At 43.9% G+C, this 12,441-nt stretch overlaps 1 protein-coding gene across 1 annotated transcript in view; it reads right to left on the reverse strand.

Moving 5' to 3' along the window:
• Nucleotides 1-12,290, reverse strand: part of LOC311133617 (retinoblastoma-binding protein 5-like) — a 41,382-nt gene extending 29,092 nt beyond the window's left edge. Inside the window, exons 1-9 of the mRNA XM_084167137.1 lie at nucleotides 12,184-12,290; nucleotides 10,938-10,963; nucleotides 6,980-7,152; nucleotides 6,639-6,779; nucleotides 6,156-6,318; nucleotides 5,871-5,980; nucleotides 5,566-5,685; nucleotides 5,170-5,323; nucleotides 4,905-4,976 (exon numbers count right to left, since the gene is read on the reverse strand). Coding sequence (XP_084023263.1) covers nucleotides 4,905-4,976; nucleotides 5,170-5,323; nucleotides 5,566-5,685; nucleotides 5,871-5,980; nucleotides 6,156-6,318; nucleotides 6,639-6,779; nucleotides 6,980-7,152; nucleotides 10,938-10,963; nucleotides 12,184-12,202 — 978 coding nt within the window. The 5' untranslated portion in view covers nucleotides 12,203-12,290. The remainder of the gene's footprint in view (nucleotides 1-4,904; nucleotides 4,977-5,169; nucleotides 5,324-5,565; nucleotides 5,686-5,870; nucleotides 5,981-6,155; nucleotides 6,319-6,638; nucleotides 6,780-6,979; nucleotides 7,153-10,937; nucleotides 10,964-12,183) is intronic.
• Between the last annotated feature and the right edge of the window lie 151 nt (nucleotides 12,291-12,441).

The raw sequence follows: 12,441 nt of genomic DNA on the forward strand, positions 1-12,441 counted from the left end.
CAGTACTCCGTAGCAGCAACAGACATCTGTTGGAAACTCGAACTCGTTGATCATCACAAGCAATTCTCTCCAAGTCTTCCACGATGCTAGGCTAACCTCTAGGATGTCGAATGTCTCCACAATGCGACGGCAGCTTCAGTCTCCACTAGGTCTTTCTTAACGAAATAATAACACTCTCTTATAGAAATAAAATCAGGATTTCCCTTTAAAAAAACCTCTGTAGGTATGGTTTTGTTCTCTCTTTATCGTTTCCTTTGGTCGTTTTTCCTTCACCAACCCCACTAACGTCTCTCCTCTCCCCTCTTTCAACCTTTCCCTCTCTTTCTTTCCCAGCAACCAGTCCACTCTCCCATTGGCCACAACTTAACAAGTTACCTCATTGGTCAAAACTTTAACGAGAAACTTAAAAGTAAACTAACCTATTCACTTGTACATTTTTTAAAACATTGCTTCAAAAGAAATGCATTAACGACATTACAAATCAGGAGCTATTTGATCACCTCTTAAATCTAATACCAATGAATTATAACAAATAAACTCTATACTTGGTTTTAGCAAGGTATTACAAGATGAATTGCAATTAACTGCAAAGTCCCTCTTTGCCATGAAAATGAACTTAATCCCCCCAAAAACATTTCCACTGCATTTCAGCCCTGCCACAAAAGGACCAGCTGCCATCATGTCAGTGATTCTCTCGTTAACACAGGTGAGAGTGTTGACGAGGACAAGGCTGGAGATCACTCTATCATGCTGATTAGAATACCAGACGAGCTAAACCACTTCTATGCTCGCTTCGAGGCAAGCAACACTGAAGCATGCATAAGAGCACCAGCTGTTCCGGATGACTATGTGATCACGCTCTCCGTAGCCGATGTGAGTAAGACTTTTAAGCAGGTCAACATTCACAAGGCTGCAGGGCCAGACGGATTACCAGGACGTGTACTCCGAACATGTGCTGACCAACTGGCAAGTGTCTTCACTGACATTTTCAACATGTCCCTGACTGAGTCTGTAATACCAACATGTTTCAAGCAGACCACCATAGTCCCTGTGCCCAAGAACACTAAGGTAACCTGCCTAAATGACTACCGACCCGTAGCACTGACGTCTGTAGCCATGAAGTGCTTTGAAAGGCTGGTCATGGCTCACATCAACACCATTATCCCAGAAACCCTAGGCCCACTCCAATTTGCATACCGCCCCAACAGATCCACAGATGATGCAATCTCTATTGCACTCCACACTGCCCTTTCCCACCTGGACAAGAGGAACACCTACGTGAGAATGCTATTCATTGACTACAGCTCAGCAGTCAACACCATAGTGCCCTCAAAGCTCATCACTAAGCTAAGGATCCTGGGACTAAACACCTCCCTCTGCAACTGGATCCTGGACTTCCTGATGGGCCGCCCCCAGGTGGTAAGGGTAGGTAACAACACATCTGCCACACTGATCCTCAACACGGGGGCCCCTCAGGGGTGCGTGATCAGTCCCCTCCTGTACTCCCTGTTCACCCATGACTGCATGGCCAGGCACGACTCCAACACCATCATTAAGTTTGCCGACGACACAACAGTGGTAGGCCTGATCACCGACAACGATGAGACAGCCTATAGGGAGGAGGTCAGAGACCTGGCCGTGTGGTGCCAGGATAACAACCTCTCCCTCAACGTGACCAAGACAAAGGAGATGATTGTGGACTACAGGGGAAAAAAAGAGGACTGAGCACGCCCCCATTCTCATCGACGGGGCTGTAGTGGAACAGGTTGAGAGCTTCAAGTTCCTTGGTGTCCACATCACCAACGAACTATCATGGTCCAAACACACCAAGACAGTCGTGAAGAGGGCACGACAAAGCCTATTCCCCCTCAGGAGACTGAAAAGATTCGGCATGGGTCCTCAGATCCTCAAAAAATTATACAGCTGCACCATCGAGAGCATCCTGACTGGTTGCATCACCGCCTGGTATGGCAACTGCTTGGCCTCCGACCGCAAGGCACTACAGAGGGTAGTGCGTACGGCCCAGTACATCACTGGGGCCAAGCTTCCTGCCATCCAGGACCTCTATACCAGGCGGTGTCAGAGGAAGGCCCTCAAAATTGTCAAAGACTCCAGCCACCCTAGTCATAGACTGTTCTCTCTGCTACCGCATGGCAAGCGGTACCGGAGTGCCAAGTCTAGGTCCAAAAGACTTCTCAACATATTCTACCCCCAAGCCATAAGACTCCTGAACAGCTAATCATGGCTACCCAGACTATTTGCACTGCCCCCCCACCCCATCTTTTTACGCTGCTGCTACTCTGTTAATTATTTATGCATAGTCACTTTAACTCTACCCACATGTACATATAGCCGGTGCCCCCGCACATTGACTCTGCACCGGTACCCCCCTGTATATATAGCCTCCCTACTGTTATTTTATTTTACTTCTGCTCTTTTTTTCTCAACACTTTTTTGTTGTTGTTTTATTTTACTTTTTTATTTAAAATAAATGCACTGTTGGTTAAGGGCTGTAAGTAAGCATTTCACTGTAATGTCTGCACCTGTTGTATTCGGCGTATGTGGCCAATATAATTTGATTTGATTTGATTTGAATAACAGACTGGAAGCTTTAAAAGGAGGGTGGTGCTTGAAATCATTGTTCTTCCTCTGTTAACCATGGTTACCTGCAAGGAAACACGTGCCGTCATCATTGCTTTGCACAAAAAGTACTTCACAGGCAAGGATATTGCTTCTAGTAAGATTGCACCTAAATCAACCATTTATCGGATCATCAAGAACTTCAAGGAGAGAGGTTCAATTGTTGTGAAGAAGGCGTCAGGGCACCCAAGAAAGTCCAGCAAGCGCCAGGACCGTCTCCTAAAGTTGATTCAGCTGCGGGATCAGGGCACCACCAGTGCAGAGCTTGCTCAGGAATGGCAGCAGGCAGATGTGAGTGCATCTGCACGCACAGTGAGGCAAAGACTTTTGGAGGATGGCCTGGTGTAAAGAAGCCACTGCTCTCCAGGAAAAACATCAGGGACAGACTGATATTCTGCAAAAGGTACAGGGATTGGACTGCTGAGGACTGGGGTAAAATCATTTTCTCTGATGAATCCCCTGTCCGATTGTTTGGAGCATCCGGAAAACACCTTGTCCGGAAAAGACAAGGTGAGCGCTACCATCAGTCCTGTGTCATGCCAACAGTAAAGCATCCTGAGTAGGGTTGCTTCTCAGCCAAGGGAGTGGGCTCACTCACAATTTTGCCTAAGAACACAGCCATGAATAAAGAATGGTACCAACACATCCTCCGAGAGCAACTTCTCCCAACCATCCAATAACAGTTTGGTGACGAACAATGCCTTTTCCAGCATGATGGAGCACCTTGCCATAAGGCAAAAGTGATAACTAAGTGGCTCGGGGAACAATACATTTTGGGTCCATGGCCAGGAAACTCCCCAGACCTTAATCCCATTGAGAACTTGTGGTCGATCCTCAAGAGGCGGGTGGACAAATAAAAACCCACAAATTCTGACAAACTCCAAGCATTGATTATGCAAGAATGGGCTGCCATCAGTCAGGTTGTGGCCCAGAAGTTAATTGACAGCATGCCAGGGCAGATTGCAGAGGTCTTGAAAAAGAAGGGTCAACACTGCAAATATTGACTCTTTGCATAAACTTAATGTAATTGTCAATAAAAGCCTTTGACACTTATGGAATGCTTGTAATTATACTTCAGTATACCATAGTAACATCTGACAAAAATATCTCATAACACTGAAGCAGCGAACTTTGTGAAGACCAATACTTGTGTCATTCTCAAAACTTTTGACCACGACTGTAGAAATGGATTGTATTAAACAAAACTATGCTACATTTTATCTTTGGGACCCTTAGGATGACAAATCAGAGCAAGATTACTGAATGTAAGTACATTATTTACCTTCAGAGGTGAATGTATCAAACCAGTTGCCGTGATACGTTTTTTGTTGTTGTGCACTCTCCTCAAACAATAGCATGTTTTTTTTTCACTGTAATAGCTACTGTAAATTGGACAGTGCAGTTAGATTTACAAGGATTTAAGCTTTCTGCCCATCTAAGACATGACTATGTCCTGGAAAGTTTGCTGTTACTTACAACAGTCATGCTAATCACATTAGCGCACGTTAGCTCAACCATCCCGTATACGGGACACCGATCCCGTACAGGTTAAGATAACTAACTAGCTAATATGAAGTTAGCAAGCTGGTGATATTTAATTCACCTAGCTAACTATACAGTATGTACAGTTAGCTAAGTAGCGAACATTACGTTAGCAGCTCATTTGAGTTAGCCTGCACACTAAGTTTCTGTAGCAAGCTAGCTAATAATACATCTTTTTTGATCACTTTCAACATAGTTTTACTTACTTGATTAGGTTCTCTCACTGCCTCCGTTTTCTGGGTCCTTAGAAAAACTAAATAATGGGCAATCTTCCCGAAGTTTCCGGTGGTAGCCAGCCATGTGGACGATTGGAGGACTTTCAACAGACTGAGTTTGGTCTTCCAACATGGAGCTTGGTGCGACTGCTAGGTGATTTGTGACGCAACTGCAAGCCCTTTATAGGTCTAAAAAGTTCCTAAATTGGCCACTTTCATCATGATTTTGTCAAAAATGGTTTGTGTTACAAATGTAAAAAGCATCTCAAACATCCTTCCTGCCAATGAAGTTTCTATGTGAAAATAGCCAGAACAATGTGAGATACCAAAAATATTTTGGGGCTGGCATGGAATCACCGTTCATCATTGCCTTACCAAGGCAGTGGAATCACTCTCTGAAATCAATCAATCTCAAGACCTAGCCAATAGCACAAAGAGACCAGTCCAGCACCCAGACCACTACCCGGGTATAGAACTCAGGTCAAACCTGTGTTGTCTGTCACTCACCACTTGGTTCTGAGCCCAGATGGACACCACTCCGCTGGAGATGGAGGCGATGATTGGCCGCACAGGGTGCCACTGCAGAGAGGTCAGGGTTAATAGGTCAGCACAGGGTCAGGTCAATGTTCATCAGCACAATGAGTTACTGTTTATTCTGTGAGTCTAAAGACAATTCAAATAATTCCCCCCTTGAAATGATGCAAAAAGAGAATATCTCCAGAGAAAAACCAAGGGGGTCGGGCGAGAAAGAAAGAGGTTTGGGGTTCCTTACAGCCACGTCCAGCAGTAGTTCTCCTCTGGTTCCATGGAGGATCTTCACCAGGTTACCAATGCTTTTCTCCCAGATGTACAGAGCATGCTGCCGGGCTGAACCAGCCACGATGTACTCCCCATCCCCAGAGAAACAACACCGCTTCCAGGGAGTTCTTCAGCGAGATGGGAGGAGAGTGGAGGGAGAGAGGGAAAGAGAAGAGGAGAGAGATGTATCAAAGTGTGCATGTGTGTGGTTTGTATGCGCCATGAAGGTGTGTGTGTGTGTTTATATTTGTCCTGTTTTCTATTATAAGCATGTGTGAAATGTGTTTTTTGCATATCCCAACTCCCCCTGAGACACCCTCGGGGGTCACGGCCAGGGTCAGCCATTATCAGCGGCGGTGTGTATGTGTACCTGTTGACCAGGTCCTGTAGTTTCTGCATGGGCTCTGGCTCCCCGTCTCTCCCACAGGTGAGAATCTCCCTCCCGTCATACACCCTGATGATTCGGTCTGCTGTGTTGATGAGGAAACAACTGGAGGAAGGAGGAGAAGAGAATGGATCATGATCAGTCTATTGATGAAACTTCGAAATATTCTCCATAAAGGCCGACAACTACCTTCTAAACACCAGAACTATTTTCCACACAATCATAAGAGTTCTATTGCCTTTTCAGCCTTCCCAAACACACACTAATTAGTTCCCTCTCAGTCCTCTCACCTGCCCTTGCGTGCAAACTCTATGGACTTGATGGCTGTAGTGTTGCTGGTCCCTGTCGTAACACGAAACGATGCCATCAGATCCTGTGTGTCCGTGTTCAGCACCAAAATCTGCAGGGTCACATCAATGAAAACAGCACACACACACCAACACACACATATACAACCTATATATCATATATAAAGTGCTAAATAGAAAAAGAATGACAAAATGAGTATGTCTGATCCACAAATAAATAAACAAGGTTTCAAATCTAAACTGTCCCAGCCCCTGGTGACCTCTGACCTTTCCTTTGGCGTTGCCGGTGTAGATGTACTCCCCCCGCCGGTCAAAGGCCGCCACCACGTTCAGGTCAGAGTCATCGTCCACGGGCAGAACCACATGTTTAGAGTCTGACAGCGTCAGCAGTACCGGGGCTGACTTCATAGGACACACCAGGACCTTGTCCCTGAAACACAACGGGAGGGGACAGGTTGGCATTTCAAGTGGTGCTTTCTATATTTTTCCATACAGATATTCCATTATTCCATACAGTTTGATGGGTTGAGGTTAGGAGTGACAATCAGTTAGGAAGCATAAGAGGCTGAGGTGTAGGCTGAGCTAAGGTCGAGGTATATACTGAGCTGGGGTATAGATATATACTCCCAGGTGGGTGGGGTCGGTTGTACTAACTTGTAGTTTGATGGATGAGGTTAGGAGTTAGAATTAGTTAGAAAGGATAAGACTAGGCTGAGGTATAGGACGAGGTAGATACAGATATATACTCACAAATCTCTTGGGTGGTACTGCAATTTTAGGATGGGCGAGGGGAAGCGGAACCTTTGGTCACAGTCTCCCGTCAGGACGTCCCACAGGGACACTATGTTATCTGTAGACGCACTCACCAGCTTGTGCCCATCTCGACTCCAACTGCAGACACACAGGGAAACGTTTAGGAAGGTTAAGATTCAGAACCACAGTCAAAACACCCCTTGACAAGGGCTCTGGAACGAAATGATGGGTTTATGAGAAAATACAAGAAGAACATTTGAGCATATATAAACATGGTTTGCGGACTCTGAACGGTGTGTGTGTTTTTCCTTTGTTGTGACCGTAGTTTGTTTTCTCACCAAAGTGAGCAGACTGGATGGATGTGAGCACTGATAATCTTGGCGATGCCCCGTGTCAGGAAGTCCCAAATGACGATGCGTCCATCGTTGCACCCCACCGCCAGAAGCGTGCCCCAGCGGTTAAAGATGCACGTCAGAGCCATACTGATACAGTCCAGAGTGCCATCTGCCTCCTGCCAATGAGATAGCAATGATATGTCAAGACACTCACACAGACAACACACACACATTTGTATATCGATGTTCTACTTAGCCAAGTGGTGCACGAACCTCCAGTGGCATAGCTCAAGCTTGTGGTCGAGCAGAGTCCATTGACAATACGGTTTTTAAAAATTCAACCAACCTTGAAGGGATAATCCACCCCCAAAAATAAAATTTTGAAACTACTGTCAATTTGGTGAAAGCCTATGTTCAATAAAAAATGTCCCCATTATTTAACTTCTATGTGGTCCATCTGTGAAATCAGGAAATCGTGTAGGAACGTGTCATAGCCAGCTACTGTTACATGGTTCTGGTCACTGGAGATAGGGGATAACACACTATCCCATTTCATAACAGTTTTAAAACAATTACCTGCACTCCAGATCGCCAAATCAGCCAATAACTGGTATGGGTATACTTGTCTAGAACATATTTATCTGTTTATATCGTCATGACAATGTACAGTGCATTTGGAAAGTATTTGACAGTTTTGTGTTTCTCCAATTTGCGAATAATCGCACAAACTGTTGTCACCTTCTCACCAAGCTGCTTGGCGATGGTCTTGGAGCCCATTCCGGTCTTGTGTAGGTCTACAATCTTGTCCCTGACATCCTTGGAGAGCTCTTTGATCTTGGCCATGGTGGAGAGTTTTGAATCTGATTGATTGATTGCTTCTGTGGACAGGTGTCTTTTATACAGGTAACACGCTGAGATTAGGAGCACTCCCTTTAAGAGTGTGCTCCTAATCTCAACTCGTTACCTGTATAAAACACACCTGGGAACCAGAAATCTTTCTGATTGAGAGGGGGTCAAATACTTATTTCCCTCATTAAAATGCAAATCAATTTATACAATTTTTGACATGCGTTTTTCTGGATTTTTTGGTTGTTATTCTGTCTCTCAATGTTCAAATAAACTTACCATTAAAATTATAGACTGATCATTTCTTTGTCAGTGGGCAAACGTACAAAATCAGCAGGGGATCAAATACTTTTTCCCCTCACTGTACGTATTCAGACCCTTTGCTATGAGACTCCAAATTGAGCTCAGGTACATCCTGTTTCCATTGATCATCCTTGAGATGTTTCTACAACTTGATTGGAGTCCACCTGTGGTAAATTCAATTAATTGGACAAGATTGTGTCGAGTCACAGACCTGGGAAAGGGTACCAAAACATTTTTGCAGCATTGAAGGTCCCCAAGAACACAGTGGCCTCCATCATTCTTAAATGGAAGAAGTTTGGAACCACCAAGACTCTTCCTAGAGCTGGCCGCCCGGCCAAACTGAGCAGTCGGGGGAGAAGGGCCTTGGTCAGGAAGGTGACCAAGAACCCGATGGTCACTCTGACAGAACTCCAGAGTTCCTCTGTGGAGATAGGAGAACCTTCCAGAAGGACAACCATCTCTACAGCACTCCACCAATCAGGCCTTTATGGTAGAGTGGCCAGACAGAAGCCACTCCTCAGTAAAAGGCACATGACAGCCCGCTTGGAGTTTGCCAAAAGGCACCTAATGGACTCTCAGACCATGAGAAACAAGATTCTCTGGTCTGATGAGACCCAGATTGAACTCTTTGGCCTGAATGCCAAGCGTCACGTCTGGAGGAAACCTGGCACCATCCCTACGGTGATGCATGGTGGTGGCAGCATCATGCTGTGGGGATGTTTTTCAGCGGCAGGGACTGGGAGACTAGTCAGGATCGAGGGAAAGATGAACAGAGCAAAGTACAGAGAGATCCTTAATGAAAACCTGCTTCAGAGCGCTCAGGACCTCAGACTGGGTCAAAGGTTCATCTTCCATCATGACAACGACCCTAAGCACACAGCCAAGACAATGCAGGAGTGGCTTCGGGACAACTCTCTTAATGTCCTTGAGTGGCCCAGCCAGAGCCCGGACTTGAATCTGATCAAGCATCTCTGGAGAGACCTGAAAATAGCTGTGCAGCGACGCTCCCCATCCATCCTGAAAGTGTTTGAGAGGACATGCAGAGAAGAATGGGAGAAACTCCCCAAATACAGGTGTGCCAAGCTTGTAGCGTCATACCCAAGAAGACTCGAGGCTGTAATCCCTGCCAATGGTGCTTCAACAAAGTACTGAGTAAAGGGTCTGAATACTTACACTACCGGTCAAAGGTTTTAGAACACCTGCTCATTCAAGGGTTTTTCTTTATTTTTACTATTTTCTACATTGTAGAATAATAGTGAAGACATCAAAACTATGAAATAACACATATGGAATCAAGTAGTAACCAAAAAAATGCCAAGAGCGTGCAAAGCTGTCATCAAGGCAAAGGGTGGCTATTTGAAGAATCTCAAATATAAAATATATTTGGATTTGTTTAACACTTTTTTGGTTACTACATGATTCCATATGTGTTATTTCATAGTTTTGATGTCTTCACTACTACTCTACAATGTAGAAAATAGTAAAAAGAAAAGAAAAACCCTTGAATGAGTAGGTGTTCTAAAACTTTTGACCGGTAGTGTATGTAAACGTGATATTTCCGTTTTTTGTATTTGTTATACATTTGCAAAAAATTTTACAAACCTGTTTTTGCCTTGTCATTATAGGGTATTGTGTGTAGATTGATGATGAAAAAACAAAACAATTGAATCAATTTCAGAATAAGGCTGTAACGCAACAAAATGTGGAAAAAGTCAAGGGGTCTGAATACTTTCCGAATGCACTGTATATATTTTGCTTAGATGTGCTCAACAGTGTACCAAATTATTCAACTCTGTTTCTCCTTCAAGTACGAAAATGTATGCACTCACTAACTGTAAGTCGCTCTGGATAAGAGCGTCTGCTAAATGACTAAAAATGTAAAACATGTAAAAAAAGTACCATCTTGCAATGCACCCTGTCTGTCAGAAACGTGGGAAAGGGCTGTTGTTGCCATAGCAACGTAATCTTTCACTCACTCTGGGCAGAGAACTGCAAGTTGAACTCTGTGAGATTTACTTCTAAATTGATAGTGCAGTTTCTTTAGGCGACTTTACAGCTAGCTAGCTACTTCACATGCTGTTATTTACTTTGGTATTATTGTGTAGCTACCTCATAGGAATTAGTGGTTTGAGGTGGATTATCCCTTTAACGTGGCCATACTTCCTTCATTCTTGGGAAAACTCATTTTTCTAGTTGCAGGTGGAACTCCAATAATGAGGAAATATTCAGAAAGATATTTGTACCAAGTGAGAAATGCCTCTAGCATGTGTGTAGATCTTTATTTGTGTTGCGCTGTGTGACAAGCTGTTATCTTCTTCATCATGCGGCCACGGAGCCTAGAAATAACTAGTTCCAGCAAAGATGTTGGGAAATGTAAGATGTCTGGCAGCTACAATGGTAAGGGAACTTCTAACTCGGTGCAAAAAGTGGATTTAATATCTGTCTGAATATTTAGTTATCGGGGTTCCACCTGCAACTAGAAACATTGTTTAAGACACCGGTGCCTTCCAAATCGAGAATGAAGTTAGTATCAATAAGTAAAGGTTGGTTGACATTTTTTGGGTCATATTTTCAATGGACCGTCTGCTCAACCTCAAGCACAAGCTTTAGCTATGCCTCTGGAGGTTTGAGCACCGCTTGGCTATGTTCTACTCTTAGGACTAGAATAAGCATATACGCATTACGTGCGCTTTTGTACTGTGAGGGAGAAGGCATAAACATTCACTGTGAGGAAGAGGGCATAACCATTCACTGTGAGGGAGAGATGTTGTGTTGACAAGTTACAGGTAACAGTAGAACAGGAATGGCCTACCTCTGGATAGTTCTGCCCGAATGACTCTGTAGTAGAAAACAAAGAATATGGTTAGCCCATTCATGTACTGTAATGCCTAGGGCTGGGTTTGCCCATTCATAGATGGTAATGCTAGCGCATTAGAGTGGTCCTCTGTAGCTCAATTGGTAGAGCATGGCGCTTGTAACGCCAGGGTAGTGGGTTCGATCCCCGGGACCACCCATACGTAAAAATGTATGCACACATGACTAAGTCACTTTGGATAAAAGCGTCTGCTTAATGGCATATTTATATTATTACGCCACCATCACACATTTTAGTCATTTAGCAGACGCTCTTATCCAGAGCGACTTACAGTTAGTGAGTGCATACATTTTTCATACTGGCCCCCCGTGGGAAACGAACCCACAACCCTGGCGTTGCAACTGAGCTACAGGGGACCACACCAGAAGTCCATTCATTTCCAATGGAACGCTGCGTTTGCCTTGCAGAGGCAGTGTATTCTTCCTTGGATTTATCGAACGTATGTATCAAACTGTATGTGTAGACGGCTTGACAGAAATGGTAGCAGAAGGTGAATGTTGAACTTTTGTTACACACATATCCAGATGATGCGGGGTACCATTTTGCACAATGACACTGTCGGTGTGATCGAGGAGTTAGCTCTATTTACGAACATATCTGCCATGTGAGGGAAATCACCAAACGCTGTCTAAACGTTAATATGTCTCGCTTATGGAAACATTTGAAACTTTCCTTTCTTATCAGTGATACATTTTTCAAATAGAAAAGATACACAGCAGTGTGCAACTGCATACAGTAAGTATGTTTTTGAAATATTATTTATCGCTGATATTAAAGTTCCAAAGGTTTCTAAAACAGTATTACAAGCTGTTATGATAAAACAACAGCTTGAAGATCACCGACTGGAAAAGGCCAGCACAATCCGCAGGCTGCAAAGAGCAAATAGACTAACGTTACTGTTTATCCTTCTAACGGCAGTTACAGTACCATACATACGCAGATCGTTCATTCATTGACTAACGTATAGTCGTTGTTTCCTGCTATTTGCTGTGTGATTTCACCTTGTACCTCAAATGTAAGATTAACACTATGGAAATGTATTTTAACTATTCACTGTTACTTAATGTTTCTTGAGCGCTAGTAACGAGCAAGCTAGCATGCTAGTGCTGCCTAGTTACGGTATCCTCGTTTACGTGCGCTTTTGCACCCAATCAATTATTGAAGAATGATAAATGATCATTACCGAGCAACTCTAAATTCATCGCTGAACAATTCTGATACCATGAATATCAAAATAAACCGTCTTCAAGTTGATGTATCCAAAACACTGCCGTTTAGCTTTGTAGCTCTGTTGCTAACAAGAGCGCGACTGATGCTTAGCTAATGGAAGGACCCCAAACAAAGCGATGCTGAAACTGCCCAAACAAAAATCAATGAAGAATGAATGAATTTGTCGATACGGTGGTGTGTTCGTTTATTTATTGTTACTTAGATTTGTGTA

The sequence above is a fragment of the Coregonus lavaretus genome, assembly GCF_964263955.1.
Source record: "Coregonus lavaretus genome assembly, chromosome: 8".
NCBI classification, from domain to species: Eukaryota; Metazoa; Chordata; class Actinopteri; order Salmoniformes; family Salmonidae; genus Coregonus; species Coregonus lavaretus.